The sequence below is a fragment of the Penicillium soppii genome (genome assembly GCF_028829465.1).
Source record: "Penicillium soppii strain IBT 18220 chromosome Unknown utg000004l, whole genome shotgun sequence".
NCBI classification, from domain to species: domain Eukaryota; kingdom Fungi; phylum Ascomycota; class Eurotiomycetes; order Eurotiales; family Aspergillaceae; genus Penicillium; species Penicillium soppii.
Genome location: NW_026643234.1, coordinates 2115499 through 2143425, shown reverse-complemented (window position 1 = coordinate 2143425; position 27927 = coordinate 2115499). Strand labels below are relative to the sequence as shown.

The following is a 27927-nucleotide window of genomic DNA, read 5'->3' as shown; positions in this document are numbered from 1 at the left end:
TGCCGATACCCTTGCCCGTCCTTGTTCATAGCTCTGGCTTTTTTTCTGTATATATTGACAAGTATAAGTATTGAAACATGAAGATTTTTCAAACTATCGATTGGTGTAACGTGAAATTGATGTTTAGCCAGATGTCGAGCGTAGTGAGGAAAAGAAAAAGTAAAAGAGAGAGAAGTCAAAGACAAGGGGGGGAGCGATTTTACTCGGACAGTTCGCACCTTTCTCAATATGTACCCATATGCCCAAGAGCCTCTTGATGGCACCTTCCCAGAAGGGATGCGACTCGAGGCCCTCGGTTCTCTGGATATGTTCCTCGGCCCTTTAGGTGATTGGCAAAGCGGTTTTAATTTGACATTGACTTTTATTGATTGATCCCATAATATGCTAAAGCAACTATATCTCAATCAAACATTAGCAATACACCAGTTCCTTGAGCTCACTCCATCTCTCCAACCACAACACTCAACACCTCCAACATCTCAACCGATCTCATCCAAGGCAAGGACTTAAATCAAGGTCTGCTCAACGGGGAACAGAGTACCATTCTGGATAGAACCAGCGTGGTGGCGCGCAACAAGACCGTAAGCGAACTGGTACTTGTCAAGGAAAGGCAGAACCTCATTGAGACCGGGGGTCTTGCGCCAGTCGCGCATCAAGTCGCAGACGATACCGAACAGGCCCATGAGAGTGACGCCAGCCTTCTCCATGCGGCGGTTCGCATCCTCCGCAAGGCGGATGTCGAAGGTACCGCTGGCATCGGTGTTGGCGAACACTTCGTAGCCAGCGTCGACGAGGGAAAGAGCCAGGAAAGAGGTGCCTGCGTTGTCAATAATTGTCTAATTATACAAATGAGAGTTTCTCGGGACGAGCGAACTTACAAACTTCAGTCACAATACCAGCGATAATCAGCTGCTTCTTGCCGGTGGCCTTGACGGCGGCGCGGAAATCGGCGTTGTCCCAGGCGTTAACTTCACCCTGGCGGCGGACGAAGGTGGCATTGGGGTGCATGTCGATGATCTCCTTCAGCATCAGGCCGTTGGGGCCCTGGTCCGAAGAGCTAGTCAGGACAGTGGGCAGGTTGAAAACGTTGCCCAGAGCTGAGTGGCCGAGGATGTTGTTGCGGAAGTCGTTGGTGTTGTAGTCACGGACGACCTGGGCGAGACCGACCTGGTGGTCGATGATGAGGAGGGCCTGGGATAGTTAGATTCCGGGTCGGATGGGGACTTGCAGGACTGAAACTCACGGCGTTGTCCTTGTTGAGTCTGTTCCAGGCCAGGGCGGGAACAGTTGCTGCGAGCAGCAGGGCGGCCTTGATACCAGCGGAGATGAACATGTTGACAGAGAGAGTTTGGAAGCTGTGAAAGGAGCTGAGGATGTCTGGATGATCTGATCTGGATATACCTCAATGCCTGGGGATGAGGTCGCTTTTATACCCGTCGAGGCCAGCTCGTGATGAGACTCCGAGACCAACCGCTCGTCTTGATCGGATAATCATGACCAAATATTTTCTAAGACAGACCTCGCTTACTGCGTTGCTTATCGCGAAATTATCGTGCCGTCGGTGTTGGTGTTGTTTGCTGCCAGTGCGTAATGTCAGTGCTGGACGTATACAGGTTGGGTTTACCGCAATGTCTTGGCTTGCATCAACAGCCACATGGATCCCAGGGGAACGGTCATATTACAGTATAGAGTGACATTACGAGATCGTTACGGAAGTATTATCAACCATTGGAGTATCCATTTTCCACTTTGATCCCGATCATGGATATAGCGTGCAGTAGCTTATTTCCAGATGAATGGCATAGATTGATTACACTTATTGCAGGGTCCCGGCCTTCTAACGAAAATTTGAAGGCCGGTATAGTTTTCTCCAATTTGTCTTTACATTTTCTAGTTCCGGTATAGACATTTTGTTTACTCTTGAGATGATCAAGTTGAAGTTAAAAGTTGACTTAGCGAGAAGTACTGGGATGGAACGCAATTTCCTAAAAAGGCATAGCTCTGCTGACCGTTATTCGCTAAGCAATGAGAAAGCAATAACAGCCTCGAGTAACTTGGGAAATCAGGTCTCAAATTAGATTCATTCCGCAATTGAGCCAGCGTTCACATCATCAAGGCGTTCACGGTTTTTTTTTTCCAAGATAAGCGACAAGGTCAATCTTCTAACGCTGAGTCCGGATATATCTGGGATTCCGACAGATACCACCTACAGGATGCCACTGCAATATGAAGGCGATACGAAAATCACTTCAATCTTGGCACTTCTTGCATGAACTACAAGGTGGTGGATCATATTAGAGCCTCTACTGTGGCAACGTATATCCTGGCAACATAAGAGATTTTGACCATCTGATAAAAATAAATGCTCCATTTCAAAGAACCCACAAAAGTGTTCGGGTTCCGGTCATTTCGGTGAATTGGTTCTTTAGACTAGTGGTCGGGGTTCTCAAGGGGGTGTCCCGAAACCCCATTACAAGCGCACTAAAGAGTACCGGGGCATGTGGTGCATTTCCGGTAGAAAATGTCGCTGAGTGGAGATGAAGCAAGCCACAACGTTCAATTGATGCCTGGTGGTTGTTTTGATTAAAGTACGGAGTATAGATTCTCGAGATTGGCTATTGTGGGTCTGGATTTGAGACAATGAATCAAAAGACGGAACTGCAAAGGTCAACTTGATGTTGTGAACATGCTACGAAATACTTTATACTTGAGGGAAGTGCATGTAAAGTACTAAAAGGTGTGTTTGGTGCATGTATTTTTTGCATCGATTTACCTTGTAATTTGAACCACGATAGCACCTTGAGGGACACTATGTCAAGTCTGACATCAGCCGCCATATTTGAATGGCTTAGATTAAGGTTCATAGCCTTTCCATATCTACAGCACTGTTAGATGGCATAAATCAATGTACTAGAGTGTAGCTTTGGAAAATTGGGGACTAGTATAAACACGTTTATATGACCCATCAGACCGAGTCCACTATCCCCTTCTGGCTGGAATCCAAACCCGCCGGAAATTAGGCCAATTGAACTTCAACCTATCGGCTCGGCAGACCCCAACCAGTCGTCCAACCTGCAGGGCTCACTTTAGCGTTATTTAGCGTCTTACAAATAGACTATAATCTGCTTGTCAGCATACCCGAACCTTGAGCTAAAGCTGCAATTCCCGTTGGGGTCTAGTCGGTACGTTTTTCCGGGAATCAATTCACTCGGCTCAAGCCCCAGAGCCCTGATTGAACAGCCCCGTCGCCAATATAGCTGCCAAGTCATGCAGATGTCGTCCATACACCACACTTGTAATCTATCTCTCCACACATCTCTCTCCCGCCCTTTGCCAAGTATTAGCATAGCCACTGCGGAGAATTCGTGCCTGGTCGCTACGTCTGATGAGATGCTACCATTGTGTGATTGTTGTCACCAGAGATCTCGTATAACTTGGATCCTCTGTTGTCATGTCTGCTTATAGACTGCCCTTGAAAAATAATATGGTAGCGAAGAAGCTATCACATGCTGAAGCTAGTCAGGTTTGTGTTGTCGAACTATTTAGGAAGGTGGGTTCTTCATTTCACACGAATCAGGCGCCCGCAATATAAGATAGTTATTACTCGGCCTTCCCGTGTTTAGTGTGGTGCCTACGAATTCCCTTCGAAGACACTTGCCAAAGGGCCTCTTCGTTCCCTAGAGGGTGATATTTCAGTCAATTTTGCCAAGACGGCAAGCGTAACATCTCGGATCCGAACCCGGAAAAGTACTCCAATGCTTCCCACCCATTCATTTTTCACTTCCTTACGCAAAGCAAAACTCAGAACCACTCCCAGTCCTCTCAACAGGTAGGTCCAACAGATCGCTGCGAGGAGTTTCGACTAGACCGATAACCGGAATTTTCAGTGGAAAACTTTCAACTAGAAAGCTGTTTCAGAAAGCTGTTTCAGAAATTCTTTTTTCCTCTGTACTTCACAGTTCCCTGTCCATTTTTCCCGCACCACTTCGGTAAAATCTCGAGTAAAATTCTAGTTAAAACTACTTTTCTCACACCGGAAATTCTCGAACTTGACGTTCTGATAAAATCGGAAGCTGAAGATGAAGATTGATTGATTGAGGAACTGCAACAACTGCAACAACGTGGACAAAATGCACATATTATCACCGAAGGTCCCATTCGATCTAAGTTCCTAGTCAGATCACGGCCAAACTGAGAGCAGGTACCCTTGCGGCTAGCCATAATATCGCCCTCATCGAATTGGGCCAAAGACGACTTTGAGATCATCCGGAAGTTGCATCCTAATACTCATCAGTATCTAATGCCCAGACTCTGTATCCCAGCAAGGTTTTGATCGTGTGTTTTTGTTGAGGCAATAGCCAGTATGCAGCTTGTTGATGACTGGGTTGTTGATAAATTCGCTGCCCAGGTGGAGAAGCAGCGTTTACGAGCTTGCAAATTTTGTCATATGGTGCCATGGCTATAGCTCTGAGGATCAAAGCCTACTGCCTCTGAAGATCATCGATGGGAGATGCAGGAGATAGATGATTTATATTGAATTAAAGCATGCTTGCTGTTTTATTCAATTCTCAACTATGAGATCACAGCATCTACGGTTGATGATCACAATATATTCCAACATGATGATCTCAACTTTTGTTGTCAAAATAAGCCTAGAGGCTGGACACATGGCATTAAGCATTGTGCTTGCGCCTCGCCCGAGTTACCGGGTTTTACTTGTCCACAATCAGAGTAGAAAAAAGAATATATGGTGAGATTCTCTATCACTTTGGAAGCAGTGATACATATAATCAGAAGTTATGGCCCTAGACAAGGTTTTTTGGCATATCGAAAAATTCCAATTTATTCACCATTTCGGTTTTTCCAGCCAGTAATGCCAGCCCTAAGGTGCTCTACGGTGTTCATATAGTAGAATAGAAACGTGAGGATGAGACTATGACATACTGCACTCTAGCTGTTGCTGAACAGATCAAATGGTCAATCCCGTGGAGCCCACAATTGTTAACATCGTTGTAAGATATATATCTTGTTTCCTCTCTGATCAAATCGGAATGCTTCTTTACATGGTTCGTACTTTTGTGTTTCGTTTTTCTAGTAGTACATTAACTGTGATGATGTAGATCAAGTTCAAGGAATCTACTACCGTAGCCGACCGAAGCGAGTATGTCAATCAGTTTCTTTCTTGCGACAGGACTTGCTAATCAGTATGTGCGTAGATTCATGTCGGAGATCAAAGAGCACAGAGGCATGATAGTGAGGAAATATTGAATACAAGGGGGATATCTACAAGTGATTATGTCTAAATATATAACGTTGACTATACTAATTAGGTTTGATATTCTGGGCATGAACTGTCTTGAGTATTCAGAGAGGCGATTCCAGCAATATCTTGAAGATTTGGTCCCCTTAGAATAAGAGCGAGGAGAAAATAGTCATAAATACTGTTTCATAAAGTGTACTTGTTTGGTTTTGTTGAAGTCTATAAGCGAAAAATGACGATCTCATCTCAAAAATTGACTGCCAATAAATGCAACGATCAAGGACATAAGACCGTCAAATAAGATAAACAACCAAGGTCTGCATCTTCTAGCCAAATCATAAGTGTTCTTTATTATTAGAAATAAATGAGCTGAACTGTTCTACAAAAGACCGTCAACAGCGAGACTTCCATAGTCAGCACACATCCACAACTTAGTGTTATTCGAGAACCGAGGAGGTGGCTCTTGTGTTCTGCCTAATTCAATGTCAAGGTAGCATTCTTCGGACCATCCCTTGGAGGGCATCGACGGAGACCACAATAAGGCGGGATGTCAGGCGCCCTAGCCCAGCGACCAATACATACCGATTAGAAGACGAACAGCCCTCCCGAGTCACGCTGTAGGGGTGAATTTGGGGTCAGAGAGTACCCGTTGAAAAGTAAACACTAGGTACACCAAGCTGAGACTGTTGCCTTGAAGTCCATATCCGTGCAGAGGTCGCATGTTTTTCAAGTGCAGTACTGTTGTCCGGAGTGAGGAGCAACGAAAATCAAATAAAGTTCGGCGAATATATTGAAAAACCGATTAGCTTTCAGATAACTAGCCAGAAGTCCGCATATTCTTATACTCATTGGCAAATCACTTTCTCATTCAAAAGATTGGAGTGCGAGATCGGCGCGAGACTAGTCCTGCAGACTAGTTCTGCAGGTTTGCCTAGAGCTTCGAAGAGGGGTTGGGGACCTTAGCCCAGTTCTGAATCCAACTTCTTCGCTTTAATTTCGGTTTCTTCAAAGTGTATTTAACTTCTTCACACTCGTTTTTGTCCTGCTAATTACTTGCTTCTTCCGAACTTGATCCTGCATATCTTTCGTCACCCTTGATCATCGCTTTGACCTCCTTGGTCAAGAAGATATGCCTAATCACCATTACGAGTCGGTCTATACTACGACTGGCGAGGTGTCATCGCTAAGAGATGTTTCTTCGAGATGGAAAGTGGCAGCGGCCTGTTTTGGTGCTTTACAGCTGTTGGGGTCAGTTGAACGTCCCAATTCCAATGAGATCCATGATAAGAGGTCCAGACCGCTGACTGTAGCTGATTACCATTAGATATATGATGCTGGCCATCGTGATCGGTTACCCTCCTCAGGAACTACAACTCAACACCGCGGTGTCGACGTATTGCGCATTCTTCTTGATCGGAGGGTCGTGCTGCGGATTGGTATGGATTGCTTGTGTTCAAAGGAAGCACAAACGCTTCATAAACCATGCCCTGCTCATGTGAGTTAGAATGATATGCCGGATTTCTTCTGTTGGCTTTGGATCTAACGACGACAGTCCATATGCCACCTTCAACACCCTCGCACTCATCAATATCTTACTGCACATCCTAGCACACGATCTCCACTTGAACACCCTGCGACTTGTAGGAATCTGCCTACCAACTGCCTTCTCCGTGTGTTATACTATTGTTGCTTTGTTGATATACCGCGACTATCACCGCGAAGCGGAGAGCAGCAGGCCGCTCCTCAGTGACGAGGAGCTGCAACGACTACAGCTGCTTCGTCTGTTGAAGAAACAAAGTTCAAGTGCTCCATCTGCTGATCTTGTGCGGAATACCTACCGATTTGACCTGCCTGATGATGATGATGGAGAAACGCGTAATCCTGGAAATGGAACCCACTGACCTTCCCAGCAAGTTGTAGCGAATGGGATTGTATGTATGATATGAACATGACTGTGCTTCGGACGATGTGAAGATGAATAAATTAATGCATAATATTTGACTTGACCCTTGTGGTATTGTACATGTGTTGATGAGAAATCCCGAAATCCGAAAGCACAGCGCGTCATTTTGGACCTCGGCTGCTCCCGCGAACGACGACCGAATTCAAAACCCCAGGAACTCGCCGTCATCCGTCTCAGCAATTTTGATTTAACCTGCAGTCGTTTTTGTTTCTCACAAAACTTGACAGCCGCAAAATGTCTAAGCGTGTGACGATTTTCGATCCCCCTGCGCAGGATCATTCTAAAGCGCTGATCGAAAATGTGCTCGATCTAACTCCGGTGATAGACCTCGGTCCCGTATGAATATCCTCCCAGCACCGCACTCCTCACATTCTAATGAGTATATCTCTGTCTAGGACGTCTTCACAAACACACGCCCGCTATGGCATCCCCCCGGAGCTCGAGGCATTTACGGCGGTGCCGCGATCGCGCAGTCTCTATCAGCCGCCATGCGAACCGTCCCCGCCGATTACGCCGTCCACAGCATGCACTGCTACTTCGTGCTAGCCGGTGACTCCGAAATCCCGATCCTATACCACGTGGAGCGAGTCCGTGATGGAAGGAGCTTCGTGACTCGAACCGTGCAGGCGCGGCAACGGGGTCGCCCGATTTTCACCACCACACTGAGCTTCAGCCGTGTAGGCAGTGGCGGCCAAAAGACCATCCACCACCAGGCAACCAAGCCGGATGTGAACCTACCAGAAGAAGCCGAGCCAGGCAGTCTCAAGGCTCTCAGTAACGCGGGCAGTGGCCCCTTTGAGTCAAGGAAGGCAGGCATTGTGAACCGTAGGTCCCTGACCAGAAGCTGCACGTTATGCCAATTGTACTAATCGGTTTATCAAATCTACAGGTACCTCCGCAAACCCCGAAGAGAAGAAAGTCCGACGATACATCCGCGCCCGCGGCCACATCTCCGAGGAAGGCGGCTACCAAGCCCATCTATCAGCCCTCGCCTACGTGACCGACAGCTTCTTCATTGGCTCCGTTGCAATTGTCCACGATATTCCCCGATTCTCGTCTCCAGCCGAACTAGAGAAGCTATTGAGCGCCCTCAAGAACCCATCTGACCTCGACGACGAAGATATCACGCGGGCCCTGAAGGAGTTGAAAGAAGAGGAGGCCGCAGACCTCCGCCGCCGCATCGAAGGGGCTTTAGATAAGGCGACTGGCGCAAAGGATGCTGAACATAAGGAGGTTGGCATGATGGTCAGCCTTGACCATTCGATTTACTTCCATAACCCACTTGCGTTCCGCGCTGATGAGTGGATGTTGACCGAGATGGAGAGTCCTTGGGCTGGCGAGGGCCGTGGCTTGGCTATTCAGAAGATTTGGTCCAAGGACGGTGTTCTCATTGCTACTTGCACACAAGAGGTAAGTTCCTTTTGCTATTCCAAGCTAATTTGTAAGTACGGCGACATAAGCTGACTTGATCGCAGGGTGTCGTGCGCTTAAAGCAAGATAAACCACCATTGGCGAAGATCTAGAAACTCCTGCTATGGCATTTCTTTTACCCTAGCAGGCATGATCTTTCCCCTATATTTCTCCCTTCGCTTCTTTCACATTACTTCCTTCATAGACTTTGGCATTGTCCTCCTGAAATATCTGTCATTTTCATTTTTGCTACATAAATATTGTTCAGTCCATAGCTTTAAAACAATAGCATTTCCTAATTCAATTGAATAATGAGAACGTTTCAATATGGCCTACCTATGTAGGTAAAGCATTAACATGATATTTTATGTTTCTCAAAAGAAGGAAAGAACACAACTTTTGCTTGTTGAATCAAAAAGCCGCTGACCCATTTTAATGTTCCCAAGACAAAAATGCGAATACAACAAATCAAAGGTATAAAACCAGAAAGGCCACTCAGACCTCAACTTTTTGATCTTCCTTTTCATCCAAGTTTCCACCTTGCTCCCGATAATATTCTAACACTTTTGCTCCCCACACGTCTCTTCCCTTATACTTGCCAACATTGGTCGGCCAACTCTTCATTTCCTTGGCCAAGTTTTCCAGCTCCCTCATGGGGAGTTCATCGAGAGGCGTGAGATAGGTCTTGACACCGAACACGAGGGATCTTGTCTTTGGTAAACGACGGAATGTCTGCCTTTCACGGCGGATCAAAATTTCTGATGGTAAAGGGTTCTTCAATTCTGTGTTACAGAGATAACCGGGTCGATAGAGAATCTCCACAAGGCTCTCTTTGGGGTCTTTGACTTCTATGAAGTAGTTCGAGCGTTCCATTGGGGCATTAGGTGTTAGGCGAGCTAAGAATCTTGCGATTTGGTTAGTATTTTCTTTCTCTCAGTGAATTTCGTTGGATGTTGGTTGAGCTGACTTACTTGCTGACGGAGTTTGCAGCTTGTTGGTGCCATAAAGGAACCGGTCCATGCAGTTGGGAGATTGTCCATCCAATTCTCTGATCCACAGTCCATCCCACGGGGAACAAACTGGCACTTGCCGCTCTAAAACGAGGTCAGTTTCGGTTGCAAATGCATTTCCACGGACCCGAACTCACAGGTAATGTTCTCCTTCCTCGTTCAGCATCAGAATACTGAGATCTTCCATCGTGAGACGAACAGCAGCCTCCAGTGCCTCGGTCAATCCCTCGTTGGGGTCCCGACCACTGACGGCAAATTTATCCCCAGTCATGCAATTTTCAATAACTTTTTGATTGTCATGGGTTGAAATTTTGAACGCAGTAGGAAATCTTTCACAAAGGAAGTCTGAAACCTCTTCTAATGTTTCCTGGCAAGCCTCAAGTGACTCCGGTAGGCATTGTATGACTTGCCCCTTTCTTTCCTCAAGCAATTGGGTCCGTACCCGGTGCTCATCCATATAGTTCTTGTCGAGTGTGAGCCAATTTCGGGCGTCGAGTTTGCGGATATCCATCATGACACGGTATCGCTCTCTGCCTTTGATGGGCTGCGCTGGGTATGGTGCCATACGCTTAAAATCAGATAAAATTGATATATATGACCCATTCGTGACCTTTTGCAATAACCATTGCAATCGTTCTTTATAATGTCTAACGACGAAAAGAAGGACGACGATCGGAATCGCTACTAGTGAAAAGGTTGTCATACTTCTTCCGTTCGATGTCTTCACACAAAAAAGCCGTTGAAACTTTCTTTTTTTTTTGACTAAAGTCGACTAATCAAGTGCCACAAACTTCAAAGAAAGGAAAAAGAAAAGAAAAAAGGCTGAACATCATAAAGTATGACCTGGGACTGAGGATATAAATACCGGTGTTTTAACATGGGCTGTCAACTCACTCCTAAGGTTAGCCTGGAACCACGCTAAAAATAAAAATAAAAATAAAACGGATCGTCACCAGATAAGTCCAGTCAGCTTCATTAATTTTGGTAAAGAACAAAATCTAAAAAAAAATAAAATGAAATGAGTAGCTCTATGGCAGCTGCCTCCACATTCCAGCTCCAGCCTTGTGCCTGCGGAACAGCTGTGATACGCCCAGAGATTGATTCCCCGCAAAAGTAAAAGATCAGGCAGTGTTAGCTGCCGTGTAGTATTACTGGCAGCCACATGATATCAGACTTTGAATTTTTTTAGTATTTTCGCAAGAATTTAGCGGAAGATAAAATTTTACAGGGCTGTGCAAACAACACCAGATCGACGACTTGTGTAAGAGAGTGGAGTTGCTGATACTCAAAACCCCCAGTCTCTAACTGGTTGTTGGCTACTCTTACTAGTCCGATGTGAGCGGTTGATCCCATTGCGGTGAACCAACAATCCCAGCAAAGACCCCACGATCTAGGCACGGATGCCGTGCTTAGCTTCAAGCAGCCCTCGAGCCAGCGTTCCAGGTCCATGCGCGGGAACCGCCAGGGCCCAGCAATTCGGAAAACTCTCGCCCGAACAATATTACCTTTGCATTCCGGACATCTTCGGACAAGGCAATAACTGGGAGTTGATTCGAGTCGCGTAGGGCGCCTACCAACAATAGCCCAAGTACCGAAGTACCCGAACACCGAAGAGACCGACTTGTTTGGTTTGAGTCACGCAGGTCCAGATTTCAGCTGTCGACGGCCCGCACCACTTGCGGTTGGTTTATATTGCTTTTGACTGGCTCGGAGTCAGATCTAGCCCATCCGTCCATCACATCTCACTGAGCTAGAAAGATGGGGCGCATAAAATGATCTGACATATTACCCTATGTGGTGGCGCTAATTGCTTTTTATTGTTTTTAATATGATTTAGCACTTAACATCCGCCTCAATTGAATATCCTAGGATTAACAAGAGTGTATTAATGTTTTACCGGGGTATACTGTGCAATTACGTAGGGTCGACGCGTCTACAACAAGATTAAACAGCAACTACGTATATAGGTTTGGAAAGCAAGAGAAGAGCAAAACAGACCAAATGGAATGTACAAACTTGTACAATGTAATATGCAGCCAAAAAAACTAAAAATCGTCTTACGTCAAAGTGATCAGCAGGTCCCGAAATGCCCAAAATACCCTTTGTAGAGGCTCCACAAACTCCACACAACTCCATATGGGGTTCCCGCTGTTATCGCAATCCCTTTCGCGCAAAGCGCGTTTGCCGCTATTAGTTATTTTATTCCGGGCCAAACGTCTTCTCTTTCTACTTTCCTGGTTGGTGCAGGCGAGGAGGTCTAATTTGAAACTTTTATCTTCCTACGTACTTGTTTTGCCTCTCAAAAATACCTTGCAGTTCCACACAGACCACCTCCAGGATTGACTTGAATCGATCTACATAGCATACCTATATTTGCCACCGCTAATTAGGATCGTCAAGATTTTGTTTGCGCATTTCATTCGTAACCAGACGAGAGGGAAATCGGTAAGTTGTTCTTTTGTTCTCGTTCCTAGCTAGGTAAATGACCAGTTGACTAGTCTCTAACCCAAAACACCATCTCGACCAATCAGCGTCGATTCTTTACTTCCTCCAAGACATTCGCAAAGCCTGGACCTCAAGTACTCGAAGTACTTTTTAATCCCGGACCTCGATCGCACTAAAAATTAGAGTGGAGACCAATGCAAGTCAATCCCTTGTACGGAGTAGTTTTGACAATAATCCTTCCGTCAGGTCCGTAAACCCTAACAATCCTTTCTTACTTTTTGTCGCCATTCTCTTGCGCACAGACGTTTCGATCAGCTGCCTGCAGGCAACCAGCTCACGGATCAAAGTGACTAGTCGAAGGTAATTTGGTCCGAGATGGTGTCTTGCAGCAATTGTTCGCAATCCTTGCCGGTTACTTTGTGACGTTTGATGTTCTCACGCTCAGATCGCAGTCTAGACTTTGGCTGATTCTTTGCATTAGTATTGCTTCAACCGTAAGTAGCGTTGAGCCAGAGAGCGAGTTAAACTTTGCTCATAAGGCCAACAGAATCCACCAACCCTGGAGATCGTCGGTGCCAAACCCTGCCCTGGGTCGTGTTGGTCCACAAGAGACAAGGCGAGATATGTGTCAGGATCGCATTTTATGGCCTGGCGCGTCGCGGTTTACCCCTAAATTAGAAACCAGTCTTCTTTGGCCGCTTGGAATCGAGGACTGTGTAATTTAAGGCAGGATGACATAGAAACGTGGCAAATTTCCAATGTAGTATACTACCGTTTAAGAAACACGTTGTCCAATTTATGCTCATCTGCAAGTAACAACGACTAATAGCATCCAATGAGTGAGTGACAGGCTCATAGTTCGAACGTTTGCCCCAGAAGATGTTCGCCCAAATGCCACAGTTTCTCCGCATTCTCTGCCCCATAGGCATGATCCGCCTGCCGCTTCAACTGTCCATCACTAAGATAGGAGCCTGAATATTCTAAAATATGACAGGATAGTCAGAAAATCGGTCAAACTTGAATTAACTTGGGGACTCACTCTCTAGGCTAGGGTCCAGAGCTGCGATCAAAGTAGTAGCGCTGCCTTGTTCGAGAGACTTTCTCTTCGTGGCCTCATAGTCAACAACTACGGAGTGAGAGAATTAGCTGGAGCAATATGTTTGGGAAAGGAAACTAAGGTATAAATAGACTCACTGTTCTGGGACTTGATTCTGGCATCCGATATTGACTCAGAATCCACATGGCGTTGTAGGTTAGATGCAATGCCTAGTGAAATTGATTAGGCAATTGGTAAATAGAAACGAGGTGTAACTAAACGGACTTCCTGGGTGCACAGAGAATGCAGATATCTCATTGTTGGGAACCTTTTCCGCAATGTAAATAGCCATCAAGATCAGTGCAGTTTTTGATTGACCATATGCTTTCCAGGTATCATAAAGTTTTCCACTCTGTTGAGACGGGCAATCTTCACATCAGCAAAACTCACAAGGGGAACGGTTGTCCCCGCTACATACCTTGAAATCAATATCATCGAATCGAATACCTTCAAATCGATGCGCGGAGCTGCTCACGTTCACAATTCGCGCCCCAGCTGCAGCAGCACGGAGCTTAGGAAATAAGAGGCCAGTAAAAAGAAACGGACCGAGGAAGTTTGTAGCAAACTGTACCTCTAAGTTATCTTTTGTCGTGCTATATGGGCACGCCATTATTGCGGCATTATTGATGAGAACATCGATATGGTCAACCTGTTTGCTAATTTCTGTTGCAGCATCTCGTACCGAAGCTTGGTCGCTGAGATCCAGAGCCACAAAAATCGCATTGGTTCTAGGGCTGATGAGAGAGATTCTGTCGATGACAGGTTGGATCTTGGCGCGGTCCCGGCCGGCAAGAACAATAGTCGACGGTTGACCAGATGCTAGACAAAGTGCAGTTTCTGCTCCAATTCCACCGTCGCTTGGACCAGTGATCAAAACTGGTCTTTCTTAGCAGTGAAAGTAGATTGGAATTAGAGGTTTGCCTTACAGGTGCGTCCTGAGATATTCTCACCATACTCATCCGCGACTTCGACGCCCGTTGATGACCATGACCAGTTGATTGTCATCTTGACAGAATTTAGATTCAAAAGATACTGGTTAAGAAATATCGAATGTTGGAAGTGAAACGATTATTGCCATGGATTATATAGGTACTGGACAATGCTGACTTAACCCCGCGGTTTAATCCCCGTGTTCGCAATCTCATATCTCCTAACTCCGTAAAGAGAATATATTCAGCAATGCACACTTTCATTGAAATTATAATAAATTCGATGATAATGAAGTGAAGTATACGACTGCTCATCGCTATATAGATGTTTGTATGTTTTAGGAAGTTTGCCCTGGGCCAGAACTACATTACCTAGGGAGGTACCTTTGGAGTTAGCCTTTCCCTGACTGCTTTTTTCTCCGTGAACTTGTTCTGTAGACCAAAAGGTCCGAAGTAGAGCATGATAGAATTTCATGATATACCAGTTCTTGCCAACCAGCCAATCACATATGAATTATACAGCAAGCCGCTAAAACCTGCCGTTGAGGTGCACCCCGGATTTGTTGTCACCACAGGGCGTAACTGACTAATAGCTCCACTTTTGTTGACCATTATTATCTTTAAGAGTAAAAGATCACGATGCTTCCTTTTTTACCTCTCGAGATCTGACACTAGAGGTAATATCTTTCCCTTTGTTATCACGTCAACCCAGGGTTTGATTCGTAAAATGACAACGTCTCACACAGTCGTGCACACCCAAGCGGGCACATCCGATCTTGATTTAGATGACTCGATCCAAGTATCAATGTTGAATTCCCAGCTCCATAACTCCCTCGAAGCATCGCTGACCCACCAATCATCTGATGCACAACCATCCATGGAAAATGCTTACGACATTCGATCTGTGAATCTTTCTCGCAGCAGCGCAGTCATTTTGATTACTACCCTTAGCGGTATCACTTTTGTTGGTAGTATGAGTAGTGGATTACTCACTGTTGGATTGCCTACTATCGCAAAGGATTTGAATTTACCCAACAATCTATTGCTCTGGTGAGTGAAAATCTTCCATTTCTTTTGACAATATTTAATCGAGGTAATATGACTGACAATGTCAGGCCTGCTTCGGTATATTCGTGAGTTGACACTACGATTATGCCATTGGAATATTTGCTAAAATGTTACAGCCTCGCAAATGGATGTTGTCTTCTCCTGGCTGGTTCAATGGCCGACTTCATGGGGAACAGAATGATCAACCTCACCGGATGTTTTCTACTCGGCGCATTCATTCTTGCTTGTGGGGTAGCTCAGACCGGTATCCAAATGATTCTCTTCCGCACATTTCAAGGCATCGCAACCTCCATGTGTCTCCCCACGGCATTCAGTATTCTGACTGATGCCATGCCAGCCGGCAAGAGAAGGAATATTGGGTTTGCTTGCCTTGGGCTAGGACAGCCGTTGGGGTTTTCGATGGGACTCGTACTTGGTGGTCTCTTCCAAGGCTCATCACTTGGATGGAGATTCGGATATTACCTCTGTGCAGGAATATCTATGGTCCTTGCAGTTGTCAATTTATTCAAGTTACCAAAGGATGCAGAACGAGAGCCGGTCTCCTGGCGCCGACTCCGATCGGAAATTGATTGGGTCGGGATCCTGCTGTCAAGTTCTTGCCTAGGGATTATTTCCTATGTGTTCGCGTGTGTATTACCTTCAGAAAAAGTGAGTATATATACCCACAAACAGCTAACAGAAGTTGCAGTACCATCACAGATAGCCCATGGAACATTCGCCGAGCGGAAAATATTGTCTTGCTATGTGCAGCTGCGGTCATGATTCCTGCATTCTTGGGCTGGATGAACTGGCGTGAGAAGAAGGGCAAGTCTGCTTTAATTCCGAACTCTCTGTGGAAAAACACGGCATTTGCGTCAGTTTGCTTCATGGTGCTCCTTTCTTGGGCTGTACTCAACGGAATGGAAACGATTCTCAGTCTCTTGTAAGTGCTTGCAAAGGGAACGTTCAAAGAAAGATGCTTACATATCTCCCAGCTTCCAAGAAGTCCAAGATCTATCTGCTTTCCAGGCCGCCCTTCGCTTCTTACCGAATGTGGTTATTGGCATGGTTCTTAATCTTGGAACGGGACTGCTTGTTCATCGTCTCCATGCGGATCATCTGGTGCTTGTCACCACATTCCTCAGTGCTGGATCCCCATTGCTGATGGCAATTATCGATCCCAACTGGTCCTGGTGGTACTGTGCGTTTTGGGCTGTACTCTTGGGTCCCCTTTCAGCGGATGGTAAGCTGCATTCTCAGTCTCCACTTGCCTTGCCTATGATCACGAATCCTCCCTGAGAAGATTTATTAACAAAGTTTTTGAATAGTTATCTTCACAATCGCAAACCTCATCATCACCGACGCCTTTACACCAAAAACACAGGGCCTCGCAGGCGCCGTCTTCAACACTATCGCGCAATTCGGAACCTCGATTGGATTGACTATCTTCGCCATCATCTCCGCCGGTGTCACTCAAGGATCACCATATTCCAACAAAGGTTCACCAGAAGCACTAATGATTGGGTATAGAGCTGTCTTCTGGACTTGTTTCGGACTGATGCTCGCAGCTTGTGGTGTTGGTGCTCTGGGATTACGCAAGGTCGGAAAGGTTGGCTTGAAGCGTGATTAAGACCGCGGGAAAGGAATGTTTGTCTCAAGACTAGAATAAAAAGTGTTTAAATTATTTTAGGGCCTAAAATTCAAGATCAATTTGAATAGTACGTAACGCTCGCCCGATGCAAATTCGTATCATTGTCCGAGGTATAGCGACACGCCCCAAATGATGTAGAACAACAAGCAAGAAATGAGGTTCAAAGAATAAACGCATGATCCGGGGCATATGTTGCTCTCTCGCCCCAGATTGTCTTTGGTGCGCCTGGCAGGGTAGATGTTTGAAAATTAGACAATAAGTAACGTGTGGACTATTTAAGTGGTTATGTCAGTCGCCTCATAAAATGGAAATCATAACTTTTGGACCGCTGCAAAAATAAAGAATGAAAAAGTAAAGAGAGGTAGAGAAATGCGTTCCCTCATTGCCGCTGAAAAGATAACTTCATGATAAGTAGACCGGATTCGGAGAGGCGTAAGATTCCATCCATGTCAAGTGAAAGACATCCTAACAGATAATCGATGCCTTATCTGTGCGAGCGGTATCGATTCGTGCCATAGAAATTCCAGTGTTGCAAGATGGGATAGGCTCAAGGGTATTATCACCATTAGCAAGGCGCTCCTCGCGCTCCAACTCCAACCGCTCAGCTTCCTTGATGCGCTTCAGCTCCTGGCAGAATTTGCTATTCTTTCTGATACGGTCACCGTAGCGAATGAAACCGAACGGAATGATAGAAACAACCAAGCTGATGAACGCAATGAGACTGCAAGCCCACGGGACTCCAAGCTGGTTGAACATCGGCTTTGCTGCGAGTGGAAGAACGGCACCAAAGATACTCCGAGTGCAGCTCGCAGCGGACTGTGCGCTAGCGGAGTATGTCTCGTAGGCGTCAGTCAGATAGTTCAACATGGCCATGAAGATCAGTAGATAGCCCATTCCGAAAGGGATACCAGAAAGGAATGGAACCACCCAGTGGATGTTCGGTGAAGCTGTCCATCCGACCCAAAACAGGGAGATGACGTATAAAGGCCCGCCAATGCAGGCGAGAGGGAGTCTTCGGTATTCTTCCACAAAAGCCCAGCTGGCGTTGCGGGCTTTGGCTCGGGCTAGGTAGCCATCATACCACAGGAAGATGAAGCAGGCGAGAACAGCACCGATTCCGACTGTTGTGTATTAGAATCTCTGTTTTAAATTTTGAGAATCGAGATAACTTACTCGGCAAAAACATAAGCCCAGATACTCCGGGGCTCATTTTGTAGATACCTAGAGTATACAAGTCAGTTTGTGTTTCTCCAACAAGAACTCGAAAGTGGAATGGATCACAAACCTTGGAAGATGATCGGATATGCCTCGAAGTAGAGATAGAAAATGGCATATGCTAGAGCAAGGTACAAGGAAGTCAAAGAAACGATTGACTCATGAATAATCATGCGGAAGGGTCGTGAGATCGTTAAAAGTGCCATTTCTCGTATGTTGCGACTCTGAACATCCAGTGGCGAAACGATGCTGGAATTCCCAGTTTCTTTGCGAAGCTTATGCGCACGGCGCTTTAAAATGACGGGTGCATAGGTCTCCGGCATGAAGAGAACTAATGGCAGACTTGCCCCTGACAAAATGAGTCCGATCCAGAAGCACCAACGCCAGCTAACAACTGCTACAAAGCCAGAGACCCACGGCCCGATGATGGGTCCAAAGGTTGTGCACTGCACATTGTTTAGTTTCAAACTGAGCATCAGTGTCGAATAGAGCAATCACTACTTACAGCCATGAAGTATGCCATAAGTCGACCTCGTAGTGTGGGATCATCGTGCACATCGGCAAACAATCCACCCACAGTTGCAATAGGCGCCGATGCAACCATGCCGTTGAACAACCGGAAAACAAGCAATGAAGCATATGAGTCTGCGACAGCGCACGCCAGCGTAAATACCATGAACAGAACGTAAGCGATGAGCAAAGGGGGCTTTCGCCCGAAATACTCGGAGCTAGGGCCCCATAGCAAAGGTCCTAAGATGTAGCCGATGAGAAAAATGGATATCGGTAAGACGAGCAGTGTTTCGTCGGTGATGTTGAACTCTTCGGCGATCTCTGGGATAGCGTTACTGCAAATCGAAGAGCCGATGGTGCTGTTCATGACCTGCATGACACCTGATGCGAGAACCAAGAACTTCCTTCTCTGATAGAGTTATCAGCAAACAGTCTTCCATTAATCAACCTCATTTCTTTTTAAACAAGACATACATTTCTCCAATTGATGGGGTTCTCCGGGTCATTAGCTCCAAATGATACGATTGTTTTTGAAGCCACTTGACGGAATCGAGAGAACGAAGGTTTGCCATAACGTTCTTGAATTGGCTCATGGCCAACTTCTGAGTCTTGATCTTCAGAGTCGTGGGAGCTGTGCTGTGATTCCCGAGATGATCCCACTACGTCCTCTGTGCGGCAATCTCAGTATTGTGAACTAAAATATGAAAGCGGGAAAAAAATTTTATGCAACTAACCTGAAGTTGACATAACCTTCTGGATATTTTCCTCGGCATGAAAATGGTCCGACATTATGACTAGGTTCAGTCACCCATAAGTCTAGCAGTCTGGATGCTAAGTGAAGATACAGACGGGACACCTGAGTTATAAAGGGACCAACATCGAAAATGCAGACCTCCACAAGGTCCCACCTTTGAGTCAGACAAATAAACGACAAGCTTAAGGTGGATTCGGCTCCACATCCGACAAGCAGTTTCTGATTCTACGCCCTAAGTTTGACAAATGAAGTCTGTGTGCGACGCCATTATGGTGACTACGGCGAGAAAAGATTGGCTTTCCCTGTCAAATTAGGCATTTGGGGGTGCTGATCAATTATTGAATATACTTGGCCCGGTTAGGACGGCTATTTCCCCAACTTTTGGGTGGAAAACAAGAGCCAAGATCCTGCGGATTGCTAAAGTGGCAACCCAAAATGTGACCCTTTGAATATCACATGGGATCTCACAATGGAAATCGATTGTCAACTCCCTTAATATTTGGGCATGTGTCGCTTGCGAAAACTACGTGGACGAATTGGTTTTGTCCATAACTGCGAAGAATTCGATATGAGTACCTCGACCGCAAGCATCAGGCTACTTGAATATCGAATTCTTCAATTGAAAATTGGGGACAAAAACCCTGTAGATCAATCGGTTGGGCTTGCATGAATGGCAGCGCCAGTTAGCTCTTCATCACGTCAACCGGGCTAATTATGCAAGCCTTTGTGGGATGGTAAGCATTTGTTCCCATGATATGTGCGGGGGAATTGTTAACCAGATCGAGCCATGGCTGGTTCTTGGTATGAGGAAGCTCCCTGTAGCGGGGACGCCAATGCTGGGGATGCTCGCCGGGAACGGGGTATTCCGCTGAGCATGGGCTTGACTCATTTTGTGCTCGGACGAGTATCTCGAAAACGACCCCACCCTTATCAACAGTCAGCAGCATAAGTGAACTTCACGAGCTCTGAAGCCTGCATTTGTTGATATCACTTTTCCTACCCGTATGCGAGTTTCAGGTAAGTCATCCCGGAGTTGGGCTGGCGTCGGCCAAGTTGAAATTTCCCGACTCCGGTGCCGGATCGGTGCCGGTTGCGCGTCCCGCTGACGGGTTCGGAGATTTGGCCGATCTGCCCTGACCAGTCATGAGAATATGAACACAACGTGTAGAGCTTGCTGTATTCAAAATAAATTAATGGAAAGTTAGCAATTGTTATATGAGGAGGTAAACTCTGAGTGTTATGCGGGTTCGAGTATCTGTCAACAAGGGGCAAGGATTCCGACTTTGGAGCCTTGTAAGTTAGGCACCAAGCCATGTTTCAGGCACACGTGCGAAGTTCTAATTAGTTACACTCCGGGGAATGTTCAACGTGCAGAGGATCGAAGCTTCAAAAGTTCAAGTGAACGAATTTGCTATGATATACTTTTCAAGCTATGCTGGGCTTGCTATGTCCATGAGTTTCAATCGGAGGGCCAGACAGGTAGTTAATAGCAATATCGATGGTCACGTTTCTATTGAGTAACGAGAATAATGTTTCATGTAATCTTAGCGCGTGTATATATCTTCATTACTAGAAAGGTACAGATAGTCAGTAGGTCATCGAGATCTTCGAGTGATGAGACCCGAGTTGCACTTACAATGGGCGATTTAGATCATGTCTCCCGGTTGCTAGGGAGTTGACCCAGACACTGACACTCATAGCATCGACGGGGAAAATGCCGTAGCCGCAGCTATTTATGACTACTGTCTCACACCGCCACTCCATTATATCTGTCCAAAGCTCCCCGGTATGCTTACTACCAACATACATTCGTTTGTAAGATGAGCCACCATTGCTCATGATACAAGCAAGACCGAAAGGGTGTTGATAATTGCCATATCGTACGAATCCTGTGGAGTGAATTAGACCGGTGACTATAACAGTCGACATTACCCAATACTCACCGATGCAGTTGCGTCTATTGAAATAGTCTCGCTGTTCACCGTGAGCAAACAGCTTCCGCGCACGGGTGAGGATGTGAAGCTTCCTGTTGCAGGACGAACCAGCCTGGGGCTCCGGTCCACCTCTGATTCCATAGAGATCTCCATAGAAGATGCATGGATGACCTTGACTTCGAAGCAAAATCAATGAATATGCGAGAGGCTTGAAGAAAGGGGCGATCACAGTCTGTACAAATTGCACATTGTCAATGCCAAGATCTTGAACCATGTAATGTATCTCACCTCTAATGACTGTCCGATTTGCTATACATTGTGAGTTAATGGAAGCCCATTTGGATTAAGATGACTTACTGTATCATGGTTTCCAACAAAAGTCTGGCAGTCAAAGTCAGGCTCGGTATTTCACTCCTCGAATGTCAATTGAAACTTACTACTGCGTGGTTTGGCATCTTTTCTACCAATGTGCCTCTAAATATCTTCCGTAAATCACCACCTGCCATCCTTGAGATAGCCGCAAAGCGACCCAAAAGTGGAACATCGAATAGCGATATTTCATAATCCATCATTTTGAGATACTTCAGAAGTAGGTTGACCTCTCCCCTCCAATACTCTCCAACCAGATAATAATCGGCCCCGACAGTGTTGCGGAGATGTGCGACAAAATCTTTCTGAAACGAAGCTGAATAGTGCTTCGCTGCGTCAATTCGCATGCCTCTGATGGGTATTTCCGTGCCAATCCACTCTCCCCATTTGAATATATCAGCCCGAACTTCTGGGTGGGAATGATCGATGTTAGCAAACATCAAGTAGTCATAGTTTCCACGCTCATCGCTGACGTCCTTTGCCCAATCTTTATTATGTCCACTTGTCTTGTATATCGCATAGCTCTGCTTTGATTCGTCCCAGTCCACGCCGGTGAAATGTTGCCAATGATATTTCATCTTGCTGTACTTCTCACCACGACCCGGAAAGTCAAACGCGACCCACCCGGCAATCATCTCCGGTGGAGATAATTCGGTATTTCGATCTATAGGCTGGTTAGATCTTACAGTATAGATTTGAGCTTCGGGTACAGAAACCTTCTGGGTCCACCCTAACAGCCATGAAATTCTCAGTTGAATCCGCCCCCGCCTTTTGGTTCAAAACTGTGTCCCAATAAATTCCGATATTCACATCTTCCGCAGCGCGTACTAGTTCTTGCAGATCCTTCTTCGATCCCCAACGTGTGGCTATTGTTCCCTTTTGGTCGAATTCTCCGAGATCATATAGATCATAGATATCATACCCGATACCACAAGGATCCATGCCTTTGCACCCAGGAGGAATCCATATATTGTCTACTCCGATATCCTTGAGATCTGGGATCGATTTTCGCAAGCGCCGCCAATGGCCCTGATCAGCTGGTACGTGCCATTCGAAGCCTTGCATCATGAGTGAGTTTTCTGGAGAAGGCCATGGAGCTTGTTTCTCGAAAACTTCAACTGCATCTAATCGAACATGGAGTAGTCAGTAATGTAAATACGATGATTGAAAGAAGAGATAATGAAACCTTCGAGCTCTCGCCACTTCTTGGATCTTCTCCGCATCTTAAGGCAAAAGCTCAGAAACGATCGCATTGGGTTGACTATGTCTGGTTATAGGAGAAGGAAAAAAAGCCACGCCTGAGGATTGCAAAATCTAGGAATGTAAATGAAAGAAAACAATATACTTTGTCAGTCTGGTGTAAATCAAGCTGTGCAAGGATCAGGGCCATGCGGAACTGGTTGGTGACACAGCCATACTACACTGTACCCTGCTGTGCAATATAGATTTGAAAGCAGATATCTACTGTGTGTTTACCGAATTGATAAAAACGGCAAAATGTGCAGTCAGAAATTTTGATTTTTGTTCTCACAAAATCTAGATTGAAAACAGGAGCTTGTTCAACGAACATCATAAGATTTGCATTTGTACTGTCTCAAGAGATGTCGTGATCTCTTACCCAATTATGTAACAAATAGTCAAAGCGATGAATCAGTGTTACAAGTGTTTGACGCGTGGATTTTTAACTAGAATAGAAAAGACGCGAGGTCTGTACTATATAAGTACAAACAGCTCGGATCGTGGGAATTGAGAGCTTATCTGGCCAATCAGACTACAGCCAGAGAGACCACATTGTGTTCTGATTACATGATTCGTGGTACTTCCTGGCCAGGTTTTGGGGGCTAAAATGATCATTGAAATGAACAAATGGTATTGGTATTAGCGACCGTGCAAAGCAATAATTTATGCGGGCTATGACTGTCACACCTAGGTAGATTTCTTGCATATGTTTAGTTCTTGACATTCTTATTCCCTGGGTAGGTACGATTCTGTCAATTTTTTTTTCATCTCAAGTCTTTCTCTATTTTATTGGATCTTCCCTTCGACCTTCTCTCAGTCGTGAATAGATCCGTTTTAGCAAATTTTATCGATACAGGCTGTTTCCAAACTTTCTATTCGCCTCATCAACATTATGCTTAAATACTCGACAGAAACAGCCGATATCTCTGTAATTAGGTTCACAGGCGAGCCGAGGGGCTGGTGAATGGCTGAGCTTTCTTTGACGCGCAAAGTTCGAACGCCAACTTACACTAGTCTGTATTTACTAACTTTTTATATCTATCCGCTAATACAATCTCGGTAATAGATGCTAAGTTCGACCCACATCTACCTTAGGGCTGGAATTAAGCTCTGAGATTGGCTGTTCACCATCGATCAGCGTGCACAGCCCAAGGATGCACTAGTCTTGTTTGGTGGATCTGAGATGCTCTGCCAATTACGATGTCCATAGGAGTTTGATCTACATTAATTTTGACGAGGCTGTATTGCCGCTAAGGCAGATAGTTATCTTTAGAAAATTGAAGCATATTGTCTTTGGAACATGAGAACATAAAAGGTGGTAAAGTTCCCATCTTGGCAGGGGCACTCAAGTCTTGGTATCCCCGTTTCATAACTACCATCTTTATCATACTACCATCTCTACCATACTACCATCCCTATTACCCGACCACCACCATGGGTTCTGTGACCTATCGCGATGGTATTGCCATCCTCCAACTTGCCATCTTTCCTGTCTTTCTCGTACTTGCGCTTTTCATCTGGAAGCGGACTGGCTGGAGGGCTGGTCGCAAGACTTGGCGATTTATCATAACGCTCTCTCTTCTTCGAATCATCGGTGGAATATGTACGCTATTGACGATTACCGACTACGATGAGAAGATCTATATTGCTGAAGCAGTATGCGAGTTGATTGGAATTGCGCCTCTGATCCTTACTTATATTGGACTGTTGGGACAAATGTGAGTTTATTTGAGTGCACTCCGAGACACAAATGTTTACTAACAAAAACAGAGATATCCAACAACGAATGCATCCCAAATATCTCAAAATTGTGACCATCGTTTGCATCGTTGGTCTCATTCTTGGAATCGCGGGAATTAGTATGGTCCCCGACAACACAACCACCTTCCATCCAAACGGTGTTGTCAAGGGTGCGATGGCAATTTTCATCGTGGTGTTTGTTGTCCTTATCTCGACAACTGTCTGGCTATACATCCAGCTCCGATCCACGGCCAGTGTGTGGCAGCGCAAGTTCTTCCTTGCCATTGCGCTTTCTTCACCTTTCCTGTTGGTCAGGTTGGTTTACTCGGCGATCGGTGATTTCACTACCGATTCCCGCTTCACGATCTTGTCGGGTGATGCCACTATCTATCTCTGCATGAGTGTCCTGCAGGAAATTGTTGCTTTGGGGATTGCCGTTGGCATTGGAATGATAGTTGTGCCAGAGAAACAACAAAAGCACTTTGCTTATAAGGAGGTCACCCCTTCTTTGGAGAACGATAGGGTATAACTTAGTATTTTGTCATTTCAGCTTCTTTTGCATTGATCTTTTAGCATTTTCCGGCGCTTGCTTTTGTGTTTTTGTGAAACTATTATTCTGCTCAAGTCCTCCACATCTCAATTTATCAATACAAAGCGATACAAAACACCGGTATATGCCATTTCTTCCATTAAACATCGGATAGATGACATTAGAGCCTATAATACCACCTGACCGATGTAGTGCCATGGTTCTGATATAGACACCTAACGAGCTGCGGCTACAAGTTCACGTCGCATGAAATCAAGCTCAAATTCAAAGCTAAAGTCACCTCTTTGGCCTCGTACCAGTAAGAAGTAATTCGGATTTTTAAGCAACTCCGTTCGAACCTTGAGACGCCTGTTGTGCTCGAATACTGTCTCATTTGCTGAAATATGCCAATGATTAATCCCAAAGCATCAATTTTGATCCCACGTGCAAAGTTCAATTCATCGTCGTTATGAAACATCACTGAGGGACCGAACAAGACGCGATTGGATCACACACCCGAGGCACTTGGAGATCCTGACCTGCTTCCACTCGACTCCCAAAGCTGTAGAAGAGTTCAATTTATACGTGGAGGAAGAAGGGGCCTTGCTACTCAGTTATCAAAGTACCCGTGGACTCTTCAGAGCTAATAAAAAGGTTTTGATAAATAATTTGTCTTACACTATATAGGTAGTGTCCCAATTTTCAAATTCAAACTTTTAGCGGTTAGATGTTTTCCACAGTTTCAACAGTATGGTAGGGCTTATATGAAGCTATTAAATCCACATGGCCGCAAAAACTGTCCACCATATCCACTGTGACGTAAGGGAGGCATTCTGACGTGGGTCGCAGTTTAAACTATTTGACTTGTTTTTTCATTGCAGATCATTGATCTATTGATACCATGTCTGATCGCATATATTGTCTATGTCAGTTTGTACCTGCTATATACTTGCATATGGATCAACATATTATATGTGGGTTTGGAGATGTACATATAGTTATAGTTGGCCGGGCGATCGGAGGTTTGGTGTTCTATAGCTTGTGCCGAGCTCCCGCCCGCGAAAAGTTTTCGGGCTGAGCGGCAAATCCCTTTCTTCTCCTCTTTTCTGTACTCCACTCCAATTGAGCATCAATACAACTTTTTACTTTTTATTCCTCTCCTCTCTTAACGGGTTCCCTTTATTTTGCTTTCAAATCTACCACGATGGCCGCTCCCACAGCTTCCAAGGATGCTCCTCAGATGAGCCCTCTCAACCTGTATGCTTTGAAATGTTTGTTTCGCAATGACCCGTCACTGACTCTTTGTCCCAGGTATTCGCGATTTGCGTTTGCAGGTGCGGTTTGCTGCGCCGTCACACACGGTGCTGCCACACCTCTCGATGTGTAAGTTTTCGAAGTGTGAACATGTTTAGTGATATGCGCTGACGCCACGTCGCCGACAGTGTCAAGACCCGTATCCAACTTGACCCCGTCACCTACAACCGTGGTATGCTCGGTGGCTTCCGCCAGGTTATCCAGAATGAGGGTGCTGGTGCTCTCTTGACCGGTTTCGGACCTACTGCCGCCGGATACTTCCTCCAGGGCGCTTTCAAGTTTGGAGGATACGAGTTCTTTAAGCAGCAATCTATCAACGCTGTCGGCTACGAGACCGCGAAGAACAACCGTACCGCCGTCTACCTCGCTTCGGCTGGTGCCGCCGAATTCTTTGCTGATATCGCTCTCTGCCCGCTCGAGGCCACCCGTATCCGTCTTGTTTCCCAGCCTACCTTCGCTAACGGTCTGCTTCCTGCCATGGGCCGCATTCTGAAGGAGGAGGGCATTGGCGCTTTCTACTCTGGATTCGGGCCCATCCTATTCAAGCAGTGAGTTATATTGAATGGATTTTAATCCGCGCGCTTCCCGCTAACTCCGTTCTACAGGGTCCCCTACACTATGGCCAAGTTCGTCGTGTTCGAGAAGGTCTCCGAGTCCATCCTTGCGACCGTCAACAAGGACACCCTTTCCGATGGTGCTAAGACCGGTATCAACCTCGGCTCCGGTCTGATCGCTGGTCTCGCCGCTGCTGTCATCTCCCAGCCTGCCGACACTATGCTCTCAAAAATCAACAAGACTCAGGGTGCTCCTGGTGAGGGCACCGTCACCCGTCTTATCAAGATCGCAAAAGAACTCGGTATTCGTGGCTCCTACGGTGGTATTGGTGCCCGTCTTTTCATGGTCGGCTCCATCACTGCCGGTCAGTTCGCTATCTATGGTGACATCAAGCGTATGCTCGGTGCCACTGGTGGTGTTGAGATCTCTAAATAGAGGTCCGACCCCGATCTTATGTGCTCGGAAGGATCATAGAAGCCTTGTCTAGATCACCTCATGTCTTATGCCTATGTACTGCCTCATACATGATGTACAATATTATCTTGTTTGAAATAACTTTCAAAAGCACTTTCTTTTTCACATGGTCAAGTTATAGTGCTCCAAGAAAAGCAGAAGAAACGGGAGCTGCTTTTTTAAAGTACTAAAATAAGCTGGGAAAATTAATCATGAATATGTCGTTGTAAGCTGGCTGCCAAACAATTTCAGTGATTCAACAACAAATCCGAGATCCTGCTTATATCGAGTAGAATAAGCTAGTATGTTATTGGAAATGATCGGCAACAGCCTCAAATCGGTTTAGAATACGGAGCAAGTCTGGGTAACGATGAGGAGGACACGATTGTGCGTGGCCTTTGGGTCACCAAGCCGTGCTGTTTTCAAGCGCGTGTGTCTATGCTTTTCACGATCCCTGATTGGGCATAGTGTCAAATGTTACTCCCAATACACCGAACCAAACAG

General features: G+C 45.8%; 10 protein-coding genes across 10 annotated transcripts; 5 read left to right on the top strand and 5 right to left on the bottom strand.

The window, feature by feature from the left end:
* Window positions 1-506: 506 nt before the first annotated feature.
* N7529_004228 (putative isochorismatase family hydrolase) lies at window positions 507-1333 on the bottom strand (the record flags this gene model as incomplete). The annotated part of the gene is made up of 3 exons (XM_057239755.1): window positions 507-817; window positions 879-1191; window positions 1244-1333. The coding sequence occupies 3 exons, from the start codon at window positions 1331-1333 to the stop codon at window positions 507-509; spliced, it is 714 nt and encodes a 237-aa protein (XP_057099050.1).
* A 5056-nt stretch (window positions 1334-6389) lies between these two features.
* N7529_004227 (uncharacterized protein) lies at window positions 6390-7161 on the top strand (the record flags this gene model as incomplete). The annotated part of the gene is made up of 3 exons (XM_057239754.1): window positions 6390-6508; window positions 6585-6755; window positions 6813-7161. 3 exons carry the CDS (start codon window positions 6390-6392, stop codon window positions 7159-7161), a joined length of 639 nt encoding a protein of 212 aa, XP_057099049.1.
* Window positions 7162-7457: 296 nt separating this feature from the next.
* Window positions 7458-8746, top strand: N7529_004226 (uncharacterized protein; the record flags this gene model as incomplete). Its single annotated transcript, XM_057239753.1, has 4 exons — window positions 7458-7559; window positions 7619-8048; window positions 8113-8633; window positions 8699-8746. 4 exons carry the CDS (start codon window positions 7458-7460, stop codon window positions 8744-8746), a joined length of 1101 nt encoding a protein of 366 aa, XP_057099048.1.
* Window positions 8747-9128: 382 nt separating this feature from the next.
* Window positions 9129-10208, bottom strand: N7529_004225 (heme-dependent oxidative N-demethylase family protein; the record flags this gene model as incomplete). The annotated part of the gene is made up of 3 exons (XM_057239752.1): window positions 9129-9537; window positions 9605-9727; window positions 9781-10208. The coding sequence occupies 3 exons, from the start codon at window positions 10206-10208 to the stop codon at window positions 9129-9131; spliced, it is 960 nt and encodes a 319-aa protein (XP_057099047.1).
* Window positions 10209-12940: 2732 nt separating this feature from the next.
* N7529_004224 (SDR family oxidoreductase) lies at window positions 12941-14189 on the bottom strand (the record flags this gene model as incomplete). Its single annotated transcript, XM_057239751.1, has 6 exons — window positions 12941-13068; window positions 13128-13214; window positions 13283-13354; window positions 13410-13536; window positions 13603-14060; window positions 14111-14189. The coding sequence occupies 6 exons, from the start codon at window positions 14187-14189 to the stop codon at window positions 12941-12943; spliced, it is 951 nt and encodes a 316-aa protein (XP_057099046.1).
* Window positions 14190-14840: 651 nt separating this feature from the next.
* On the top strand, window positions 14841-16790 carry N7529_004223 (uncharacterized protein; the record flags this gene model as incomplete). Its single annotated transcript, XM_057239750.1, has 6 exons — window positions 14841-15163; window positions 15229-15246; window positions 15298-15807; window positions 15870-16103; window positions 16156-16403; window positions 16489-16790. 6 exons carry the CDS (start codon window positions 14841-14843, stop codon window positions 16788-16790), a joined length of 1635 nt encoding a protein of 544 aa, XP_057099045.1.
* A 486-nt stretch (window positions 16791-17276) lies between these two features.
* N7529_004222 (MFS transporter) lies at window positions 17277-19325 on the bottom strand (the record flags this gene model as incomplete). The annotated part of the gene is made up of 6 exons (XM_057239749.1): window positions 17277-17932; window positions 17985-18032; window positions 18097-18472; window positions 18532-18945; window positions 19011-19204; window positions 19271-19325. 6 exons carry the CDS (start codon window positions 19323-19325, stop codon window positions 17277-17279), a joined length of 1743 nt encoding a protein of 580 aa, XP_057099044.1.
* Window positions 19326-20922: 1597 nt separating this feature from the next.
* On the bottom strand, window positions 20923-22658 carry N7529_004221 (alpha-amylase; the record flags this gene model as incomplete). Its single annotated transcript, XM_057239748.1, has 5 exons — window positions 20923-21456; window positions 21513-21533; window positions 21582-21605; window positions 21662-22257; window positions 22310-22658. 5 exons carry the CDS (start codon window positions 22656-22658, stop codon window positions 20923-20925), a joined length of 1524 nt encoding a protein of 507 aa, XP_057099043.1.
* A 1608-nt stretch (window positions 22659-24266) lies between these two features.
* N7529_004220 (uncharacterized protein) lies at window positions 24267-25095 on the top strand (the record flags this gene model as incomplete). The annotated part of the gene is made up of 2 exons (XM_057239747.1): window positions 24267-24550; window positions 24603-25095. Coding segments are annotated over 2 exons (777 nt in total), but the record flags the coding sequence as incomplete, so codon positions are not given.
* A 1210-nt stretch (window positions 25096-26305) lies between these two features.
* Window positions 26306-27405, top strand: N7529_004219 (putative mitochondrial phosphate carrier protein (Mir1); the record flags this gene model as incomplete). The annotated part of the gene is made up of 4 exons (XM_057239746.1): window positions 26306-26358; window positions 26413-26484; window positions 26544-26963; window positions 27021-27405. 4 exons carry the CDS (start codon window positions 26306-26308, stop codon window positions 27403-27405), a joined length of 930 nt encoding a protein of 309 aa, XP_057099041.1.
* Window positions 27406-27927: the final 522 nt, after the last annotated feature.